We start from the raw sequence: 24,204 nt of genomic DNA, 5'->3' as shown, positions 1-24,204 counted from the left end.
ATTTACGTTCTTCACAAAAAAAATATATATATTATATAATTATTTTCTTATTTATGTAATAATTTTTTAAAATATTTTCTTATTTATATAATAATTTTTTAAAAATAAATAAAAACAACAAAAAATAATTAAAATATATTCTCATAGTCACATATATAGGTGAATATAACACACTCTCTAACATTTCTAGAGACCAAAGAATTTAACCATGGCATATCGAACAGATTATCCAAAACACCAACTCAACATTGTAGTCATGAAAATAATTACTGGTCAGACATCAGAATGAAACTAAAAATCAGGATGCCTTCTAGTTGATTAAAGATTAAGATTACAAGGTTCCGCTTTCTAGTTTGTTGAAGACAGGGATCTCCTCTTCAGCCATATGCTCATATCACTCTTCTGCATCGACTCCATTGCATCTCCTTCATCATGCTGGTTTGACCTCCCTCAGCTCTTCAAATGGTTTCTCCATGAATAATGGGCTCATTGAACTTGTCGAGCTTGATGCCGGCTCAGATGAACTTCCCAGATAATCTTCTTTGCAAATCCTATCATCACTAGAGCTACCATCTGCTATAGGTGCCTTTGCCTTTGCCTTTGCCTTTGCCTTGGCTGCAGACTCCTTGTCTTCGAAGGAATGCCAGCTAATCTCTCGGTCACCGTAGCTTTCTCCTGATGAGGCATCACTTACAGTGTGGAAAATTGTAACACTCTCTTTCTTAGCACCTTGAAAAGAATAGCTTCTTGTTTTCCCATCATATAATGGGAGGAGAGTTTTTCTGTGTAAGCCAGTCACATCCCTGCCCAAACTGTACGTTGTTGAGAGCTTCCTCTGTATGCCTTCCCTCTCCTGGACCAAATCCCCTAATTTTTCAAGCACTGCACTGGTGGAGGCTTCCTCTGCAGCCTTTTTCTCTAGCTCGGTGATTGTCCTGTCAAATTCCTTTTTTTGGAGTCGAAGAGAATGCTGAAGAGTAAAGAAGGTCAGAAGCATATCCATAGCATTCAACAGTTTTACTGTAGAAAAATCACTCTTCTCCAAGAAACCATGTTTCAGACTAGTAGTGGCTACCTCATGGAACAAGCTGACCCTAAGCCTGCAGAATGTTATGCTTTTTATATCACTACAGAAACCCTCTTTTTATTACAAAATCCTACTGAAGTTATCTTAATCCCACCTCTTTGTTGTGCAACATTTTTTAACCTTGTATAGCATTCAGCCCCTCACACTTTAGTGAAGCATAATAAATGGAAGCAAACAGAAGTGCTTATAAGCTTACCCGCTTTTCTAAGAATTTTCCGAGATCTTGACCCTGAAGCTTCTTTTTCCTCCAAAATATACAACAGAACCGTACAAGACCAGCTAGTAGGACTAGGACAGCAGATTCGAATAACAAGAACAACAGTATCGCCCTTTCATTACCTGGGAAAAGCAGCAATGGCAATTCAAAGCAGTTCATGCACTATGTTTCACATGTAGCTGCAACTTACCCGTGTAGATGCTGAGATACTTGGGCCTTGCCTCGGAACAACTAGCTGCAAGCTTTTGATCTGGTAGGAACAGATGGATTAAAGTATAAAACACATAATGAAGTTCATGGAAATGTGAAGGCAGTTATGGGATTCCTTACATGTGGTTCGACATGGCAGCGGATTGCCAATCTCTGCATCAAATAGGAAAAAGGGAAATTTTCAGTTTTGAGATTAGTAGAGGTTAAAATGCATTAGCAACATAAAACATGAGAAATTTCCTCTCTTGGAGTTATACTTAAGAGCCCACTAAAATTTTAAAGAACATGACAGTAAAATCTTTAACCTTGAAGAAGAAATTCAATTTCATCAGGTCTCTAGAATGACTCAAAGTAAAAAAGACCTGTATTAAGTGTTCATTTCCGGAATTTTAGTAAGTTTACTTGACAGGGGACTATCAACTTATGCACAAATACCAAGCATAATATCAGGTGAGCAAGAAGACAGCATCTAGAGTCCGATTCAAGCTGAAAAGTACATAACTAAGTTTTTAGACTACCATTTGATGGCAGTCAACTTGGGAACATCTTTAGTGGTGCAGGGGACCTCTACATGAACTCCACTTCAGTCTACAATTCCACATACCTAGCAAAAAGAAGATTGGGACCCAAAAATAAAGGGCTCATATCTAAGATGTCTATAATTTAAAAAAGGATGACCAGACCGGTTTCAATTGGAAGGTAGAAGATTTTTTACAAAATGTAACAAAAATCATTCAATTAGAGAGTCTAGAGTTATCATTTCTGTATGATTGTTATCATTTCTGGTGGTTCCTTGACAAATAAATGTGATATTGTGAGAAAACCCAATGTTCACATATAGGAGATTGTGTGTAATTGTAAATATTGTTAACCTAGATTAGGTCATTTCAATGGTGAAGTAATCCTTTTAGGGATTCAAGTTAGGATAGAATCAAGCCCTAAATTATAGGGAATTAATATTCTAGATAGGGAAGAATCTGCTCCCATTTTCTAGCCTAGAATCGTGCACCTGTAAAATACTAAATGTGCTAAATGTGCTATATATTGCCTAGGGTTGGAACAAGTCAGATGAATGAAAAATTTTGATTTCTTCACATGGTATTAGAGCACTAGGGCTCACTGGGAACTCCCTTCCTTTTTTTTTTTTTTTTGGCCTTGTGTCTTCTTTGTCCTTCAAGCTTCTTTCTCAGCCTTCTCTGTCAATGTTGCTGAACTTTTCTTTTGCCTTTTTACTGTTGTCCTTTCATTTTAGCAGTTCTATTTAAAGCCCAGTTTATACTTTTGGTTTGGTTACCTGATATCTATCCAAAACCAAGCCCAGTTTATACCTTTGGTTTGGTTACCTGATATCTATCCAAAACCAGGAGTTATAATGTCAGAAATCGTTGAAAAATCCAATCCCAAACTAACAGTGGCAGAACACACAAACTCATCATCAACAGGAGAGTTGCAGAATGTTCAGGTAGCATATGGGCTAAATAAGAAAAACTACTTGAAGTGGTCTCAAGCTGTTCGAACCTTTCTAAAAGGGAAGGATAACCTGAGTCATCTTCTGGGAACTAGACCGAAGTATGATCCAAGGATTCCATGGTAATGTCTTGGGTATGGAATTCTATGTTACCTAGAATAAGTGACACCTGAAGGAGATTTGGGAGGCCGTTCGACAAAAACCTACTCAAAGGTTTGTGATGCTGCACATATCTATGAGATCAAAACTAAGATCTCAACCACCAATCAAGGGAGTCGATCAATCACAGAGTATGCCAATCTCCAGAAGATCTTGTAGCAAGGGATGGACCATTATCCGTGTATTCAAATGAAGGGCAATGAGGATGTGACTATGCTTAAAAGACTAGTAGAAAAAGACTGAATTTATGACTCTCACTGGATTAAACATAAAGTTTGATCTAGGTTGAGTTCAAGTATTGGGAAAGGAAGATCTACCTTCACTAAAAGAGACTATTGCTATAATCTGAGTAGAGGGAGGAAGGAGAGGAGTTATGGTTTTGTCCTTGTCAACAGAAAGCTCGACCATGGTCTCAAAAGGCATGAAGAATTCTAATCCTGATCAACAACAGTTTGGTGGAAGCAATGAGCAATCGGATTTCTCTAAAAGCATAAAAGCGAAAATAAAGATACCTTGTGGTACACCTACAGCAAAAGGCCTCGCCACATCAGAGATTGCTGCTACAAACTTCATGGAAGGCCACAAACTGTATCAATGCCCAACAGACCAGAATGTGAGAAACAACCATCAAAGTGGGCAAGGATGGGCCCATATGACGCATACGCGATCCATTGGTGAAGGAATCCCTCAAGACAAAGAGGAAGATCATAAAGAAGGTGTGTTCAATCAAGATGAGAATGGGAAGCTAAAAACATTGTTGGGAACTCTAGAGAAACCTATGGGTGCAGATACTTGTTCAGTAGCACTCTTAGGTGTGTATCCTTTTTCTCTTGCATTTAGTGTCTTAAATACTCCCTTTTCTTTCTCATGGGTAATTGACTCAAGGGCCACTGACAATATGACCCATTCCTCACACAAGTTTGTCACATACAACCTGTGCCCTAGTAGTAAGAAAATTGCTACTGTTGACTACATTGACAACAATTATTGGCCAAGGAGATGTCATAAACCAGTCCTTTATCCTAAAAAATGTCCTCCATGTTCCAAAATTGTTCACTAATCTTGTATTAATCAATAAACTTACTAAAGATTTGAATTGTATTGTAACATTTTATCCCTCTTTTTTTTTTTTCAGGACAAGGGTATGGGGAAGATGATTGGACTTGCTAGGGAGCAAAAAGGACTTTACTATCTTGAAGAACTAAGTGGGCAAACTAATATGGAGAATCACTTACCTTTGTCTCTAATTTTTTAGTATGCCATTTCCAATAAGAATAAAGTTTGGCTTCATCATCATCATCTTGGTCATCCTTTCTTTAGCGTTCTTAAGTTTATGTTCCATTGTTATTCAAAGCAATTGATGTTGAAAATTTTCACTCTGATGTTTATGAACTTGTAAAGCATAAACATGTTTCTTTTCTAATCAGTAATCAAAGAATATCTATTCCTTTTTCACTCATTTATAGTGATATTTAGGAACCTTCATTAGTTCCTAATATTTCTAGAGCTCACTAGTTTATTTCATTGATAGATGATTGTACCCATGTAATATGAATCTTTCCTATGGAAAAATAAATCAGATATATGTTCAGTTCTCCCAACCTTTCACAAAATGATAAAATAAAAAAAATAAAAAAAAAATCAATTCGGTGTTGAAATTAAGAGATTTAGATCAGATAATGCTAGAGATAATTTCAATCAAATTCTGTCATCATACTTTCAAAAGGAAGATATAATCCATGAGTCCTCATGCATCAGCACATCTCAACAAAGTGGGGTGGCTGAAAGGAAAAATGACCATCATCTAGCCGTGACTAGGGCCTTTCTTTTTCACAATAATGTTCCAAAAACCATTTGGGAGAAGTAGTGCTAACTGCTACTCATCTCATAAATCGATTGTCTTCCTGAGTTCTTGATTTCAAAAATCTTATGCAAATCTTTTCAAAATTCTTTCCTGACTTCAACACCACCAACCATCTCATTCCTAAAGTCTTTGGGTGTGTTTCTTTTGTCCACATTCACTTTCATAGTCGGGAAAACTAGATCCAAGAGCTCTTAAATGTATCTTTGTGGGATATTCTTCCACACAAAATGGTTACAAGTGTTATCATCCCCCCGCAAGAAAATTTTATGTCTCTGCTAATGTTACCTTTGTTACAAATGAAACCTACTTTTCTCATCTTTATCTTTAGTGGGAGACATCTGTTATAGAAGATAAGGAAAAAGATCTCTTCTTGCTTGATCTTCCAAGTCATTCTCATTCATTCAGCTATGCACCCGAACATAGCCAACCTTCTTCTCCCTTAGACACCAACCATCCCCTTTCTGATTCTTCCAAATCCAAACCTGGTACACCTAGCTCAAGAAATCCAGCAAAGGAAAACAAGTTCAAGGTACAACTCGTCCATTATAGGTTTATTCCATAAGGACAAGATCCATTGATTAACCTATGCAAATCCAAGAGTTAGAACCAGCTCCTAGTATCGAGATCACTAGTAGTTTTGAATCTCATCTGGAAATGAATTCTACTTCTAATGATGGTAATCTGCCCATTGCTATTCGAAAAGGCGCCAGAAAAGGCACTCAATTTCCTTTATATCCTTTGTCCTATTTTGTGTCCTATGATAAATTGTCACACACCCAAGACCTTTCTTACTTTCCTAAATAGTATAACCATTCTAAGAAAGTTATTCAAGGGATTAGATCATGAGGAGTGGAAAAATGATATGAGAGTGGAGATGGAGGCCCTTGAAAAGAACAAGACATGGAAGTTAGTACAAATGCTAAAAGGAAGAGTCTAACTGGGTGTAAATGGATTTTTATGGTAAAGTACAAAGCTGATGAACCCTAGAAAGATACAAAGTTAGGTTGGTGGCAAAGGGATATACTCAGACCTATGGGATTGACTATATTGAGGCTTTTACTCCAGTTGCGAAGATGAATATAATAAGAAGACTTCTGTCATTGGATGCACATCATGAGTGGAATTTACACCAGTTTGATGTTAAAAACACCTTCCTACATGGTGATCTTGATGAAGAAATTTACATGGAAGTCCCTCCCGATTTTGAATCACACTCAAAAGGAAAAATGACAAGTAAGCTCAAAAAGGCATTGTACGGGTTGAAACAATCTCCTAGAACTTGGTTTGGGAGATTTGTGAAAGCTATGATAGGGTACATACAAAGCCAAGGAGATCACATATTGTTTGTTAAACATTCGACCTTGTGGGGAGCCAAGATCCTATTAGTGTATGTTGATTATATTGTAGTAACAGGAGATGATTTAGAAGGAAGAGAAGCCTTAAGAAAATGTTTAGTAAAGGAATTTAAGATAAAAGAGCTTAGAAAATTGAAGTACTTTTTGGGTATTGAAGTAGCTCACTTTCAATAAGGAATTTTTATATCACAACAAAAGTATGTGTTAGATCTGTTGAAAGAGACAAATAAAACAAGGTGTAGACCAACAGAACCACCCATTGAACAGAATAATAGACTCAGAGAGGCTCATAGAGACACTGTCATGGACAGGGGCATGTATGAAAGGCTCATTGGGAGACTAATTTTTCTCTCGCATACCAGGTCGGACATAATATACGTAGTCAACATTGTCAGCCAATTTATGCACAATCCCAAAGAAATCTTCAAGCAATGTATCAAATTTTACAACACTTGAAGGGAGCACCAGGAAAAGGGATATTGTTCAAAAAGGGAGAGAGGTTAACGCTTGAAGCATACACTAATGACGACTATGTAGGGTCTCTACTTAATAGGAGATCCACATTTGGTTATTACATAATCTTTAGAGGAAATCTTGTAACATGGAGAAGATGCAGAATGTAATCACTCGATCATGTGTAGAGGCTGAATTTAGAGCAATGGAACTAGGGGTTTGTGAGCTTTTATGGCTCCAAATAATTTTGGAAGATCCGAAAATTAAGTGGGAAGGACCTATGAGACTCTATTGTGACAACAAATCAACAATCAATATTGTCCATAATCCAGTGCAACACAATTGTACCAAGCACATACACTTCATAAAAGAAAAACTGGATGGTGGATTGATTTGCACTCTTTTTATATCCACTACAGGTCAACTTGCATATATGCTAACCAAAGGTTTAAACAGTGCTATTTTTCAAACTATCATTGGCAAGATGGGAATCACCATATTGAGGGGGAATGTGAGAAAGCCTAATTTCAAATAATAGGAGATTGCGGGTAATTGTAAATATTGTTAACCTAAATTAGACCATTTTGGTGGTGAAGTAATCCCTAATTTTTAGGGACTTAAATTAGGATAGAATCAATCCCTGAATTATAGAGATTTAATATTCTAGATAGGTTAGAATTTGCTCTTATTTTTCTAGCCTGGAATAGTGCACCTGCAAACTACTAAATGTACTACTATATATCACCTAGGGTTGGAACACTTCGGATGAATGAAAAATTCTGATTTCTTCACAAATACAATAGGAATACGGTGCATAAGAATTTGTGCTCCAGCTGAGGCCAGATGCAATTGTTCCTTCAACTTATCCACATCAAACTGATGTCTAAAGACACTAAATCTCAAGACAGGCTGGAAAAGGAGAAAAAAAAAGATTTGTGAGTGCTTGAAAATGACAATTCTCTACAATTTTCTAAACAGTTTTATACAGGTATAGAGTTTCAAGCCAAAAAGCTCTAAGATACTCAAATGGAGGGAAAAATAAAAAATAAAGAAGATTTTTTTGTGAGGAGTATAAATTATTTACTGAGAGAGAATCTCACTTGAAGCAGCAACAAAAGCAAGAAGGACGCTCTCATCCAGTACAAAATTTTGCAGATCAGTCTCAACGAGTAAGGATGAGAACTTCCCTGTTAATTAAACCACTGAAAGCAATTAGGGTATGAAAAAGAATTTCAGCTGGTGAAAATTAAAATCCGCAGGAAAGTTCCAACAAATAGGAATCACCAGGATAGCTTTTAGACCAATAGGTGGAGCCAGTTGATGGAGCCAACATTGTGAATACTACATTTCTGGGTTTCAATGCTGAGATACAAGTGTATTCACCAGTGACATGGCTAATCTTTTCCTCCATCTCTGTCTGAGAGATATAAACTGCATAGCCAGAGCAATCAAGAAGTGGACTAACTTGAACCACAGAATCTAGTACAGCTGCTCTTGGGAATTTTTTTAAACTCCCAGTTGGTGAAAATGAATATAGAAACCCATCCAAAGAACCAATAGATATCCAGCCTGTCATAGTAAAAAGAAAAAGAAATAACTGAGCATGTTCATAATATTCCACAACAGTACCAAATTAATCACCAGAGTCTCATTCACCACACAACTCAAATATAGCAAGTATAGTTCAACAAACCTTTATATTAGTCTTAATTGTTAAATATAGTTACAAATGGTTTCATATACTAACATGTTGCTTGAACCCCTCCATCTACCCCAAACAAGCACTCTTCTAATCCCATTTTCCCAACTTAGTTCAAAAATTCCTATCGAGCTTTGTCATGTACACACACACACACACACACACACGCACGCACACACACATATATAGTTCCCAAGTTCTAATTCATCACAAGTTATCAATTCAAACTTTCCATGAGAAGCCATCAAATTAATCTATAGTTCAAGACATGCATGGAACATCTATTTACCATTTGAATCAACAACTGGTGCACATTCTGTTGTACTTAATGGTCCAGTATTCCTCTGCCACAGAATGTTTCCGGTAGTAACATCTAGTGCCAACACAAGCACTCTAACTGGTACAGTAACATACAGACGACCATTGTTTCCAGGGGTGATGGTGAAAACTTTGTCAAATGAACTAAAATCCTGGATCCATTTAAATTGAGGGCTACGAACTGACAATGAATAGATTTCTCCTTCTGTATTTGACATCTGCAGAGGTAAAGCATAGATACGAGTTCATGTATATAAAAAGAGAAAATAGTCCTAGAAGCATGATCGGTTGTACACAACCAAACGGACTACAAAACAGCTTGTAGTCAACCACTTTTAAAACTTTAACATTCAACTATGTAAATGAACTCATGAAAAAGGAACGGACTTTACCAAGGAAATCTATACTGATGTGATGTGAAATTATGCTGGTTTTAAGGTAGTGATTTTTCCAGAGAACCTCCAAACCAACACCTTTTTGTCATCAAAAGACCTTAGAAAATTATTTCCCTTGCTCACATCATCATCAAAACATTTGCCATGCAGAAGAATTTGACAGCGTAGAATGACTCTAAACAGTTATAGACCCAAAATTGGAAAAATGGAAGAAACAGAACAGAGATGTGAGGACCTTACATATATACTAGCCTCACATCGATCAATCACTGGGGTTGAAGAAAAATAACAGTCTCTAACATTCTGCTTACAACCTTGACGGTAGCCAAATCGATAAAGCACAGGTCCAGCACTCCAGCGCAGATGTCCATCTAAACTGTATGCAAAGAGTCCCCGGTTTTTAACATTAATAAATACAGACGAACTTGACGTGCTCACTGAGAGCCCTATAATTTCACCTGATACCTCTTGACCTGGTTCTGGACCAAAGAACACTTCTGCAGCAGATTCAGTTGTTCCAATATTTGAAGGATTGATTTTCATTACTCTGCTTTCTGCAACCAAATATATCTGCCAATAATAGGGTTGCATGAATCAATAACCAAAGAGAGTTGCAGAAGAGATTATGGAAAGCATATGATGGGTTCATATTGGGATGAAAGATATTAATATGGAGGCAAACTTTTCGCTCCATATGAGCTGGGCTTTCTTAGAGCTATTCACCAGATATTGAACCTTAGGCAAAATTAAAGAGAACAAGCATGTGAGAAAAAAATGACATATTGATGTATCTCTATCATGTATCAAGTTCAGGCTGCTCTTAACTCTTTAAGCCAAAATTTTCTCTCATTACATGATATTATTACTATTATAGGACAAAGGAAAATCTATAATTATTCTTAACCAGACATGGCTAGGGAAAGAAAGGTTCAGTTGTTTCCATGACTCTACCATCCACTCAATTCTGTTCCACGTAATCCTTATTTCATGACCAAATATCTTTCCTTCTAAGGAATAGGAGATCCTTCTGCTCTTAGGTGAGTCCAATTTTCATCCGCTTATGCGTGAAATTCTCAAACAGCTATAAAGGCCCAAGCATAAGCACAAAATAGAATGATGAATCTAATTTTCATCTGCTTCTGAGTTAAATTCTTGGACACCAATTAAGGCTCAGGCATAAGAAGGGAAAAGAAAAATAGCAATAAAAATCCCAGTCTAGAGAGAAGAAAAGTTGACTGTTAGTGCCTTGGCTGCAGTGTTAGCCAGGTTTGACAGCATTATGTCTTTATAAAGGCTCAGGACTAATAAGGGAATAGAAAATCTGATTTTCATCTGCTTCTGGGAAAATTCTTGAACAGGCATAAGAAGGGAAAAAAATCTGATTTACATCTGCTTCTGGGAAATTCTTCAACAGGCATAAGAAGGGAATAGAAAATATGAATTGAATTTTCAACTGCTTCTGGTGAAATTCTTTAACACCAATAATGGCTCAGGCATAGGAAGAGAATAGAAATATAGCAGCAGATGTCTCATTCTAGAGAGTAGAGGAGTTGGCTGTCATTGACTTGTCAGCACTCAGCAGTAGTAACCAGGTTTAACAGTGTTAGGTCCTTCCACCAAGAGATCACCTTAATAAAACATTTTATAGTTGAGCATATTGAGTTATCCTCATCATCCTCATCCATCTTTATTCCAATTATTTGGAGTCAGCTGCATAAATCCTTATCCACCATGGTCTGCTAGCCTTCTATTAGACCATGTAATGCCACTTTTTTCAGTCATCGCTATCTGATCTTGTTGTTTTCAATCTGTGCCAGAACACCTCCAGTTATGCATCTTTGGAGCACAAGATGGGACCTTCTTAATTAGTTAGCCTCTATCATATCATCTTGAGGGTTCTCTTAGGCTTCCTATTGCGGATAATCCTGATATCATCCATCTTACTCATTTCACTTTACATCTTAACATCCTTGGTCTCAATAAGCAAGTTGTTTTTTGATTTTTCAGTGCTCTACTCCATAACAATTGCCCCCCACCCCCAGATTAAAAAAAATAGAACAGGCTGATTAACAATCTCTACCATCAATAGAGTCCTTCCCTTGAAATTCTCCTCGAAAATCTTGGCAGTCACGGTGTAATATATCTAATCCAAGTGCTTAATGAGTTAGTGCCTCAACCTATTACCTACTTCCTCAACACAGAAATTCCATGTGTCTATAAAGCATTGAAGATCCTAAGCTTTTTTTCTTCAAATGATGGTTTTGCATGAATGTTACTTCATATTAGTATTATATTTCAATTGATGTACAATCCGGTCAGGAACTTGACGAATCTTAAGTATCTGCTAATCTGAGTTTACTTTTTCCAGGTTAATGCATCATATCTGGGCATTGCATTTGTTGGATATGTGCTGAATATGTAACAGCAATCAGTGAGAGAGATTTGAATGAAGCAAATCAAGCCAGATCTCTTACCTTTCCTCTATCTCCATGAACTGGAGCTATACCAACATTGCATGTATAGTTTAGAGGGACAGTCCAAGAAATAGAACCATTCCGTTCAAAAGCAAATAGGTTCCTTTCAGAACAAGTATATACCCTCCCATCATATCCAATTAGAGGATTGGAAAGCCTGCAAGCAGTTTTTTGGGAAGGCCCCTGTGCTGAAACAGAAGAAATTGCATTACAAACCATCTTTATCTGCAGTGATGAATTCATACAAAAGACTCATATCAATATGTTATATGTACCCCCACAGATTTGAGAACTTTTTTATAGGTTGCATAACTAGCCCTCATAATTGAAACAATTTATCAGTTTTTAAATAGAATTTCAAAATAGTCCATTCAGCTTCTGATACCATCAAAAGGAATTGGGATTTTTTTTCCATTACAATTTTTGCATTTTCATTTTCCAATATGTGACCTCACTTCTGTTTCATTCATTGAAAGTTGAAACCATGCCAGATATATTCAAATACAATTTCTAGTACAATTGTGTAATCAAGTGCTATGTAAATAATGGACTAGTCTATTTCCTGACAAATATCGGAATCCAAATTTAGATAAATGTCAATAATCTGAGGTTGAAACAGTTTGTTTCAAGTTGCTACAGAGCTATTTCCCCAGCAACTTATCTTCCAGTCGTCCCTTCAAATAATCCATTTTAAGGCTGACTATAGCAGCTAAAACTATCTCAGTACTTTTTCCTTACTGAATATATTGTGTCCTGTCTTAATTTAACTTCTGCTTGGTTGCTGAGGACAAGTAGTCAGTGCTTGGATCTGTGAGAACAGAAACCTCAACACAATTGGCTTAGTTCTAGTGACAACATGAAGACAGATTTTCCTTTCTTTCCTTTTTCCTTTGGTTTTCTCAGCAACCAAACAGAGCGTCATAGAGAAACAATTTCTAGAAAAATAAAGAGGAATTGCTATCATTATTGAATTGCACCTCAATTTTCCAATAAACTGATTTCTACTTAAACAAACAGTACTACAAGGAAAGAAAATTTCAAAAAGGGCAAATTGAGAGAGTGTGTGTGAGACCTGAAAATGATGGTGCATTTGCAGAGTTATTCTGGAATTGCACGGACAGAGAAACAATCGAAGCTGATTGGAGAAGGAAGAGCAAAAAGATTTGGAACCGCATTGAAGAGACTGCAGAGAATCGATTTTGCAAGCGAAGTGGTTTCTAGGGTTCTGTTGTCTGTGTAGTTTGAAAAATAACGGTTGCTAACCGCTCTGTACGTGGCCGCAACAGAACCTCTGTACGTGGCCGCAACAGAACCGGAGTTGCCGGTCCTGGCATCTCATGCTTTGAGCAGCATGGATTCTCGTAATTTAAAAAAAAAAAAAAAAAAAAAAAAAAAAAAATTTAATTAGCCTTGTTCACTTGGTGTGTGTTTAAATAGATTTTTATTTTATTTTATGTTTTATAAAAATAAAAAATAATAATAACCTTTACATAAAATACAAAAAATATTTATGGTATGTTTGGAAAAAAAAAGAATTTCTTTAATTTCATTGTGAAAAAAAGAATAAAATATAATTAATATTAGTTAAAAATGATGTATTTTCTATTATTATTATAAAAAATTTCAAATAAGTAAAATTAATTTAAAGTAATATATAAAAATAATTTAGTGATTTTAAATTTATTTTATGTTTTTTTTTTCCTTCTAATTTTTATGTATGGTTCTTGAAAAATAATAAAGAGAAAATAAATATTAAAGAAAATTCTTTTGTCATGTTTGGTTTTATTATGAAAAATATAATAAAATATGATGTTTCATATCGGATAGGGAAGAAAGTTTTTAACATTATATGAGTATGAGTCTCTTATAACTATGTAGATGTGTGTTTAAAGTCATAAATAACCCTTTGAACTAAAAGTGGACAATATTTACACTGTTGGGTATAGATCGTTATAAATGGTATTAGAGTTAGGTTTTAAATCTTGTGTGAGGGTTTATTTGACCATGTGAAGGATATTTGTTTGTTTGTTTAGCTCTATAATCTTATGGGACACAACAAGGACATTTTGTCCGTATGAGAGGTGTTTTTGATATCCAACATCGGATAAGGGAGAAATTTTTTGGCATTATATAAGTATGAGTTCCTTTTAAATATGTAGATACGTTTTAAGGCCGTGAGGACCTCTTTGGACCTAGAGCAGACAATATCTATACGATTGGGTGCGAGTTGTACAAAAAAAAATTCATACAACCAAGCACTATCAAAACTTAAACCCATGCTTTCTTGCTTGCTAGGGATGCCACAAGGGCCATTGAATTATATATAGTTTCATTATTTTGTCTTATCTCACATTGAATAAGAGAGAAAGTTTATGATAATATAGAAGTATGGACTCCTTTTAACCTGTAAATACGTTTTAAAACCATAAGGGTCCTTTTAGACTCAAAGCGGACAATATTTACACAGTTGGGTGCAAGTGACTACAAATGGTAATAGAGTTAATCTGCACGAAAGGTATTTATGATGTTCCACATCGAATAGGGGAGAAAGTTCCTAATGTTATATAAATATAAGTTCCTCTTAACCCCTATAGACATGTTTTAAAACAGTGAGGTCCTTTTAAGTCCTAGAGCGTATAATATCTATATGGTTGGATGCAGGTCATTATATAGAAAGTTGAATATGATTAAAATTGGTAAAATAACTAAAATTAGTTTAGAGTAGGACATGAAAATAAGTTTCTGACTTTAAATCTATTTTTTCTTTTCTTCTCCTTTTCCTCTTTAGTTTTCCCATCACATTTTCTCTTCAACCTTCTAAAAGCCAAATATTACTGAACTCCTTATTTACTTTCTCATATTTTTAACTCAAGTTTTTTAGGAATCAAGTATAACCTTAGAGACTTATGTTAAAATTGACTAAAAAAAATTGAGACATTAATTTTATTATTATTATTATTATCTCAACACACACATTAAAAACAAAAAATGTATGGAAACGAAGCCTTCATTGTTATTTTATTAATTAAAAAATTTTAAATGATAATTCACTTAATGGAACCCACCATGAACATCTATTTTTAAAATTTACAAATTTAGTTTTATTGGCTTTTATTAAGTTGATTGGTAATAAAAATTAACTAATAATTTATAGTGATAGGGTGAAAAAATTAGGTACTCCTGTAATTTCAATAACTTCCAATTCTCCTTTATTTTTATAAAATTATTTTTTTTTAAAAAAATTACCACGCAAGAGGCTGCAGAAAAAAAAAACAACGAATTAAAACAATGAAACCATTGCTTCCATATTTAAAAGAAAAATTATTATTTTATTATTATTATCGGTATGAAGAGAATCATTGTCTTTAGTTTAAAATCTTTAAAAGATAATTGGAGTTGTGATTATTAAGGTAGTATTAATGTTGACGTCCCAAATCCTAACGGAGGTGTAAATAGGGATTTCAAGAATCCCATGCCATGATAATTTTAAATCTTAGTAGGCGTTTGGTAAACTAACTAATAATTTAAATTAAGTTATTAAGTAAATTAAATATATTTGGTAAAGTAATTTAATGTATGATTTAAAGTAAAAAACAACTTTAAGTAATAAGTAAAAATAATTAACTTATTTTTAAGTCAACATCTTCATTTTATCTTTTTATCTTTATTTACCTTAATTGTCTCTATAATCTCCTTTGCTACTCCATGACCTCCATTGTTACTCGACCTCCTCTATCTTAGTTATAATTTATGAGGATCAATATATTAATTTAATGATTTAGAATAAATTATAAGTTAATTTTATCAAACAACCTTAATACTTAAAATAAAAATTAAGTAATAAGTTTTAAGTCAACAACTTAAATATAATTTAACTTAAAGTCAACTTAATAATTAAGTAATTAGTATTAAGTTTTATTAAATATCCCCTTATATCTTAGCATATTTTAATTTTTATTGCTTTGAGTTATTAATTTTTTTATGCATGTGGTGAAATTAATGATGATGATTTTTTTCCATTATTTGTTTTATGCTTTTATAAAATGATTTTTCCACTTATAAAATAAGTTTTTATTTTGTTGATTTGACATCAAGGCTTTGGTTTGTGCTTCCATATTATTACTTAATAATAAGTGTAATATATTAAACTTTGTAAATCTAAAATTCATTAGGTTTCATAATTTTATCATTGAACTAAGTCAAACTAATGGTTAAGTACAAACAAGCGGGATGTTTGATTGTATGATTAAAAAAAAGTTTTTTATTTTTAAAAATAGAAAGTTGTTTTTAAGATTTTATCACATTGTTTGGTCATTGTTTTTTCTTTCCAATTTTTAAAAAGAAAGTAAAATAGAAAATAGTTTTTAGAGAACAAATAGAAATTTTTGTCATCGATTTTTAAAAATAAAAGGAAAGCACAAAACAAATTATAAGAAAAAACATAAAAATAAAATTGAACATGATATCATTCTTCTTTTTTCTACGATTCAATATCAACACTGAAAATATTCAAATATGATATTCTTTTAAATTACAAATACTTTTTTTTAATTTCTTTTAATTTATCTAAAAAAATTTATTAAACAAATAAATTCCAAATTAAACTATACTTGATACATAAAATTTATTAAATTTTAAAAATAATTTGAAACTCAAAAACTGATTTAATTAGTACTAGAATGTCATTCAACTCAACAACATTAAAAAGTTATAGACCAAAATTTAATTTAAATGACTTGATTGATTTGTTCTTTTTTTTTACATATATATTATATTTTTTTCACTACGCAAATAAACTTTGAAATCAAGCAATACTTAATGTGTTAGATTCAATAAAGGGTTTCGTAATTTTTAAAAATAAATTAAAACTTAAATAATGATCTAATTAATATTAGAAATTTCTGGACACAAATTGGTTTAAAATGACTCTATTGTTTCTCTTTGACAAGGAATTATTATTTTAAAAACTTTTTTATTAGACAAATGAACTCCAAACTAAGCAAGATTTAGTACATTAGATTCATTAACAAGTCTAGTAATTTTTAAATATGATTTGAAACTAAAATAATGAATTTATTAATACTAGAAATTTATAGATAAAAATATATGCACAATGATTCTATTATTTCTTTTTTGCACATAAATTTTTTCACTAGAGAAATGAACTACAAATCAAGTAAAAATTTATATTAAATTTATTAATAGGTTTAACAATTTTTAAAAATAATTTGGAACTCAAAAGATAGATAATCACTTCAAAAAATAATATACCAAAATTGATATATTATGAGCTATTTATAACTTTATTGTTTTTGTTGTACACAACTATATTTTTGAATTTTCTTATAAGATAAATAAATTCTAAATTAAGTGAAACATAATATAATAATTTAAATTCTTTAATGAATCTTTTAATTTTAAAGAATAATTTGGAATTCAAAAAATAGATCCAATTAATTGCATATTAAATCAAAGCATTTCAAAATACTATATTTATAATTGAGCAGTGAATGTGTGTATGTAATGAAAAACTTGACCCATTTACATGTTAAAAAAGCTAAATTTTATTTGTTATTCATTATAAATAAAATATTATTATTTTTATTTTTAAATTATCGTTATTCATTTTTAACAAAAATCAATTATACTTTTACAAAAATGTTAATAATCATATTTTTATAACATATACTAAAATAGGTGTTATGAAATACGGGGTTTGTCACAAGAATTTGTCAGGATGGATTATTATTTGTTACCTAATATTTCTCAATTATTGTTGTTAACCCCCTTCCGATTTCTTATAAAATGAGGGTTCTACTAATGGAACTTACACAAAATTTGATTCCCACTATCTCTTCTTCTATTTCCTCTCTTATTATTTTGTTCTTTTATAACACGTTATCAGCACAAACATAATAAAAGAACATTGGCTATAGCAAAAGAGAACGAGACTAGAGTGAAGTAAAAAATTTCATCAAAGGATTATACATGATAAGGTGGGGCATGATATAACCTTTTAATTTATTTTCTATGGGTATTGTATTCTTCAATGTTCATGATTTAATCCAAATCAAAAGTAATGTAAAGAAAAAAAGGTTAGAGATAAACAAATGTTAAACTCATATAGCTTGAAACCATATATCACAAATTATAATTATACATAGCAAAACACTATGTAATTATTATTCATGATAAACTCATATAGTTAGAAGTTATATGTTACAAATTAAATTTATACATAGCCAAAAGCTATGTAAATACTATTTATAACCAGTTATGAATATAAATTATTAACATTTTTTCTACTAGTTGTTTTTTTTTTTTATATGATTATTTACTATTGTACAATAATTTCTAGATGTTTATTATTGAAAGTTGAAAAAAAATTAATGATAATGATAAAGACTTGCATGATAGGATATTATTGTAGATAAACTCATATAGTTAGAAGTTATATGTTACAAATTAAATTTATACATAACCAAAAGCTATGTAAATACTATTTATAACTAGTTATGAAAATAAATTATTAACATTTTTTCTACTAGTTGTTGTTTTTTTTTTATATATGATTATTTACTATTGTACAATAATTTCTAGATGTTTATTATTGAAAGTTGAAAAAAAAATAATGATAATGATAAAGACTTGCATGATAGGATATTATTGTAGAATATATATATATATATATATATTTAATTTTATAGATTCTAATTTTGAATTATGAGGTTTGATCATAAAAGTAGTTTCTTTTATATGTAGCAATACAATTAATATTATTTACTTTGTAAATATTTTTACACTTTTATGAATGGATAAAATTAAATAATAATATTATTATTTGTTTTTTGCAAGGGATAAGAACATTTTGAAAAGTTTGTTTTAGTAAGATGAGAGAAAAGAATGGTGCTATCTAATGCTCTTCAAATTCTAATTTTGAGGGAAAAAAAAGTGGTAGTTACTAGGTGGGTAAGTTTAGCTTTAAATAAAAAATTTACTCTCTCTTTATTATTATCTAAGCCACATTATACTCATATATATGTCATATCAATTTTTTTTCTCCTTTTTCTTTTCACCTTATTATAAATTTATAAAATTCTTTATTTATCATTTATACTTCAAGTTTGTATATATTTCTCATTAAATTATTTCATATGTAAATCTTAGACAATGTCAAACCTCACCAAACTTGAGTTTGTTGCCCTTGATATATTTGAGAAAAACTACTTATGATGGATATTGGATGCCATGAACTTTAGGATAACCATTAAGGAAGGAAATGATGTATCCCTATAGGATCACATAAGAGCCCTCATATTCCTTTGCCATCACATTAGTGAAGGGTTAAAAGTTTAATATCTTTTGATAAAATACCGTTTCATTCTCTAGAACCATTTGAAAAAAATGATATAACCACCAAAATATTGTGATCTTGCCCAAAGCTCGTTATGATTGGCTACATTTGAGATTGCAAGATTTTAAGTTTGCTAGTGAATACAATTTTGCACTATTCAAAATCTACTCTTAATTAAAACTATGTGGAGAAAAGATTACTGAAGAAGACATGCTAGCACATATTCAGTAAATATTCAAAATTAATTTCATAACTTCTAATTGTTGAAAAAAACAACGAGCTTTTATTTGAAAAACCATCAATCTCATCCAATTGGTTCTATGCCATTCCCTAAAGCAAATGCCATCTCATCCCATGATTTTAGACATGAACATGGTCAAGGACACATATGCGATCGTGGTAATGGAAGACACAATTCCAAACATCATGGTAGTCATAATAGTAGAAATACCACCTACCATTAGAAGTGGAACAATACTCAATCGAAATCATTAGAAAATGAGAAAGATAGACAAGACACACAAACTTATGAGAATGAATGCTATAGATATGACATGAAAGAGCATTGGTTATGTGCCTGTTGTACACCGAAACATTTAGTTATCTTTTCCCAAGCCTCACAAAAGGAAAAAGGAAAAAAAGTTGAGATGAACTTTGTTAATAATAATGGATTTCATAACATTTAGTTATTTTATTTATTTATTTATTTTAAGATCTTAATGACAAAATTGATTATTTAATTGGAGATGGATGTGTTCTTTATGATTGATTGTTATGTCTTGATATTATTTTATCTTCATATGTTTTTTGGTTTTACAAACATTAAATTTTAACTTCATCTGTTCTACTTATTTCCTTTTATGATTATTGTTATAAATATAATGTTTCTTTGACTGATGCAACATTTGCATTTATGATATAATTCCTTTTTGTTTATTACATTTCAATCTGATTATCTAAATATGAGAGTGATTAGACATTATGTTCATAGTATATTTAAAAACTTGATTAACTTTCATCCAACATATTTATTTGTCAACAAAGATAAAGATAAAGTTCATTGATGTTGATTTCTTTAATGAAAATGTTTATTCAATGTAGACACCATTATATATGTTTAACTTCCATATCTTATTCTTTTCATATAGTATTTGTACTGTTTTTGCATTTCAAACCTCTTATTTGTTTATACATAAAATTATATGGGTTTACTAATAAATTGATAAATCCTTACATGATTGTCTCATAAACTATGCAACATTAGCCTGAAGCTAATGTTAATACAATATTAAGGCTTGAAAGCTTGATTAAAAGGTCTTAAAAAGTTCCTATTTTATTATTAGATAGAACATAATTCTATAAGAATAATGCTCCAGATTCTAATTATGATGAACTAGAAGTTCTTTGAAATAAAGTATTATATGTTTTCATATGGCCAACTTGGCCTCCCAAGGTTAGCATTTATTGTCCTCACATGGACTTAACAAAAAAAAAACCCAAAAATTCACTTGTCTAGTACATGTCCATCTATGGTAACATATATTATACCAAGTGGTATATATTTTGATGAGACAATTTTCTGGGGATGTAGTTCCAAAAGAATGATGTGAAAATAATAAATTATTTGGAATGCATAGACTTCGTTTCATCTTGATTCTTGTATAAATAAATATGAACTAGAAGTTTAGAGAATTATTGAGTTTCAAAGTATTGCAAATCAATTATGAGGTCATTGACACAAGGATAGTAACGAAGTCACATATTCTAAAGGACAAATCAACAAAAGTTATACTAATATAAATTTAAAACATGCTTGAAACATGATAAATATGTTTGTTCAAAGGGCAGTAATTCTCTTGAAGAGATTGACATAAGGAAAAACACAATTGATATATTGGTTACTCTTGAAGACACTACAATTAGTCTTACTAAAGAGATTGTAATCATAAGAAGGGCAATAAAATAACTAATCAATCTAAAATTATAAATAAATAGTCCTTAAAAAAGTATAAATAAATAGCAATAAAAAAACCAACAAATTATACAACATCCCTTGACAAGAAAGATGGTTTTTAAAAAGGAAATAAACCTTGAAGAGACTTAGGTACCTAAAAATAGTGAGATCCCCATATGCCATATAAAATGGGATCAAAATAATGTCTTTTTTCTAAAGTGACTTAACAACATTAACAATGATGAGCATCCCAACTGAAAAAAGATACAAAACCATTAGTCAAAGTGGAAATAAATAATCTAAACAAATCTAAACTCGTGAACAAAACAAGAAATATTAGGACCAAAAGTCTAATGCCTAAAGACATAAAAAAAAAAGAACCTTAAATCTTATTCAATAAAATGAGTATTTGTATTGAAGTGCTATGAAATATGAGATCATGAAACATTAAACATTACTTACAGTATGGAGTTTCTCGAAGAAACCATATGTTAGCTCTCGTAATAACTCAATTATGAAGTAGTCCTAGAAGGACTTAATACATACTTTCTAAATCAAGCTACAACTTATTTATATTGATCCATAAACATTAATATATGTATAAATAATAGAACGATTTTGAATGTGTGAAGCAAATAATTTAAAACCTCAAATATGTGAACTTTCTAAAGAATTTAAAATGCTTGAAGCAAATTATTTAAGACCTCATAACATGTATTCAATCAAGCTACAACAATCCTTAAATGAATTAAAGTAATCTAAACGTATGTGGTATAATCATTTTACCAAATATCTTCTAAAAGAGAGTATAGGAATAACCTTATATGTCTATGCGTTTTTGTTAAGATATCAAAAACCAGATTGCAATTATAACAATAGATGGTTCAAGAGGTTCATTGGTAATACAACCTGCTCATGGTCGAATTAACTAGTGGTTTTATTTAAACCCATTATTTTCCCCTCAAACTTATAAATAAACATATAAAAATGCATCATCTCACCTATACAAGAATCCTCATACCAACTTGCACCATTTATATAACAAAAATTCAAACCAACCAATTCCATTATAAAAAAAACCAAACCAATCAATTTCCATTATAGAAAATCCAAACCAACCGTTGTTGTTATCTAGTTTCCTTTTATTTATATTTTCTTTATTTCAAGTACTTGGTGTTCTAATAGATTTGATGAAATACTGAAAAAGTAAAATACTACCTAGAGTAAGTGGTGACGTGCATATCTCAAGCAACTGGTCACCTCATAATTTTCTTTTGAATGGTTTTCTAAATTTAGTTTAGTTATCTTTAATTATTAAGAGGACTGCAATCTTTTGTAAGAAGGGATAACCACTTATATAAAGATAAGTGGTGTAAAAAAAAAAAAAAACCCAAAATAAAAGGGTCATAAGTTGCATAATAGTTGTGTAAGTGTGCAACCTAGACTTGTAGATCTACATGTAGGAAAAAAATTACTTTAGGCTATGTTTGATAGGCGGGAATGAATATTTCATATATTTTCTCTTTCATTCTCATGTTTGGATAACTTATATGAATTTAGGAATGGAATAAAAAATTATTCTAGTAGAAATGATATCTTACTTATAAGTAGAATTTCAATTCATCTCTCATAAATGGTATTCTAATTTATTGAACATAGGAAATAATATAAAATAACTTTAAATTACTATTTTAGCCCTTGATTCTATCGATCAAGCCTGATGCCTTTATCTTTAATCTCTAAAGCTAGAGCCTCTATTCATCGACTTTTTCCACAATACTAAGTAGATTTGCCTTTTTCTCTTAATTTTTTTTCTTTTACTTTTTTCTTTACCTTTCTTCTTTCTTGTGAATTGAATGTTTTTTATTGATTTGTGTTTCAAACCGTGGTTTTTATTTTTTATTTTTTATATTAAATTTAATGTTTTAAGATTGCCCTTTGCTATTTTTATAAAAGAAATTTTGTTTTGTGACTTCCAACAAAAACCTATGGAGTTACTTTTACTATTTTTTTTCCCTTTCAATTACATTTTTTTTAATCATTAAAAGGTTGAGATTGTTTGAATTCATTTCAAAATATATTAACAATAAATTGAGATGAATATTTGGAGTTCAGAATTGTGATTTTCAATAGAGCCTAATTGATGGTTGATCAAAACTAGGCCACTCAGATATTGAATTTCACAAGAAATGCTTTGTTGATTATGGATTTTGGCGGTATTGGTGGAATTTGGGAGGAAAATGCATTTGCACCCTTATGCTTAATGCTAAGAGGTTTAAAAAGTGTGATTGCTCAAAGTTTTGATAGGTTTTTAGGTTTTTTGAAGTGAGATCGTGGGGTGCATTTGCCCAAAAGGATCTCAACATTTAATATAAGGAACTAAAGCTCTTACTTGAATCCTTTGTGTTCCAGCTATTGGATTAGAGTGGTCTACTTGGTTGTTTCAATTTGTCATTTATAGCTTTTGGATTTCCATGTTATCATTTTCGAGTTTTCAACCTCAAAGCATAATGCAATTTAACGTGGAAGGTTCTAATGTTTAAATTAGTTTTTTTTGTTTCTCATTTTCTTTCATACCACGATTAATAAATGACCATGATTTTTTGTTGTCGAAAATACAAAACCTTTTTACATAGCAACTCTGTCCAAGAAAAACCAAAGAGAGATTACGAATTTTTTAATACTCTCAAGGACTAGCCTTTTGAAGTTGTCAAACTAGGTATAAATGATTTCTTTTTACCTACTTTTTTGAATTGAGAATGTGTAAAAGTGATTTGAATAAATTGAATTTACTAAAACAAACCTAATTAAATTATAAAAGAATTATTGATTTCTAATTCAAATGATTTAAGATTGAAAGTTCTACAATCTAACTTTAAGTATAAGGCCTCAAGCAAAACAAAGGTATCAACTTTAGATATTCTTAGGGTATTCAAAATGTGGAGTAAAATGAGATGAACCCAAGTTCCATAACTCAGGTTTGTATCTGTATTGTAACTTTTAATATTTGATTCAATTATTGAAATACCAAATAGATGAATAGATATGAAATTTGGGTTTAGGTCTAGGATTTAGGTCTTCATCACTCTATGTAAATTTGTCTTAAGATAGATAGTTATAGAAAAACCTTAAATAACTAGGGATCAAGAATTACTAAGAATCCTTAGTATTAAGGAATAAACTATTGTACCGTCCCC

The 24,204-nt window shown here is 31.4% G+C and overlaps 2 protein-coding genes across 6 annotated transcripts; one reads left to right on the top strand and one right to left on the bottom strand.

Annotated features, from left to right (window-relative positions):
- Positions 1–191: 191 nt before the first annotated feature.
- LOC117929594 (protein GAMETE EXPRESSED 3) lies at positions 192–12,992 on the bottom strand. Of its 5 annotated transcripts, XM_034849921.1 has the most exons (11): positions 12,772–12,991; positions 11,700–11,887; positions 9,684–9,795; positions 9,466–9,596; positions 8,802–9,048; positions 8,098–8,382; positions 7,914–8,000; positions 1,635–1,667; positions 1,495–1,554; positions 1,284–1,426; positions 192–970 (listed from the first exon to the last, which is right to left on the bottom strand). In XM_034849921.1, exons 1-11 carry the CDS (start codon positions 12,872–12,874, stop codon positions 431–433), a joined length of 1,929 nt encoding a protein of 642 aa, XP_034705812.1. In that variant the 5' UTR covers positions 12,875–12,991; the 3' UTR covers positions 192–430. The 5 variants fall into 5 exon arrangements, with proteins under 5 accessions (XP_034705812.1, XP_034705811.1, XP_034705813.1 ...); XM_034849920.1 differs by having other exon boundaries at positions 9,466–9,795; positions 12,772–12,992; XM_034849922.1 differs by having other exon boundaries at positions 9,466–9,795; positions 11,700–11,882; positions 12,772–12,882.
- Positions 2,830–4,523, top strand: LOC117929596. Its single transcript, XM_034849925.1, has 2 exons — positions 2,830–3,953; positions 4,277–4,523. Exons 1-2 carry the CDS (start codon positions 3,515–3,517, stop codon positions 4,309–4,311), a joined length of 474 nt encoding a protein of 157 aa, XP_034705816.1. The 5' UTR covers positions 2,830–3,514; the 3' UTR covers positions 4,312–4,523.
- Positions 12,993–24,204: the final 11,212 nt, after the last annotated feature.

The sequence above is a fragment of the Vitis riparia genome, chromosome 14, assembly GCF_004353265.1.
Source record: "Vitis riparia cultivar Riparia Gloire de Montpellier isolate 1030 chromosome 14, EGFV_Vit.rip_1.0, whole genome shotgun sequence".
Lineage (NCBI taxonomy): Eukaryota > Viridiplantae > Streptophyta > Magnoliopsida > Vitales > Vitaceae > Vitis > Vitis riparia.
Note: the sequence above shows the minus strand (reverse complement) of the source record. Positions and strands in the feature narration are given on the sequence as shown.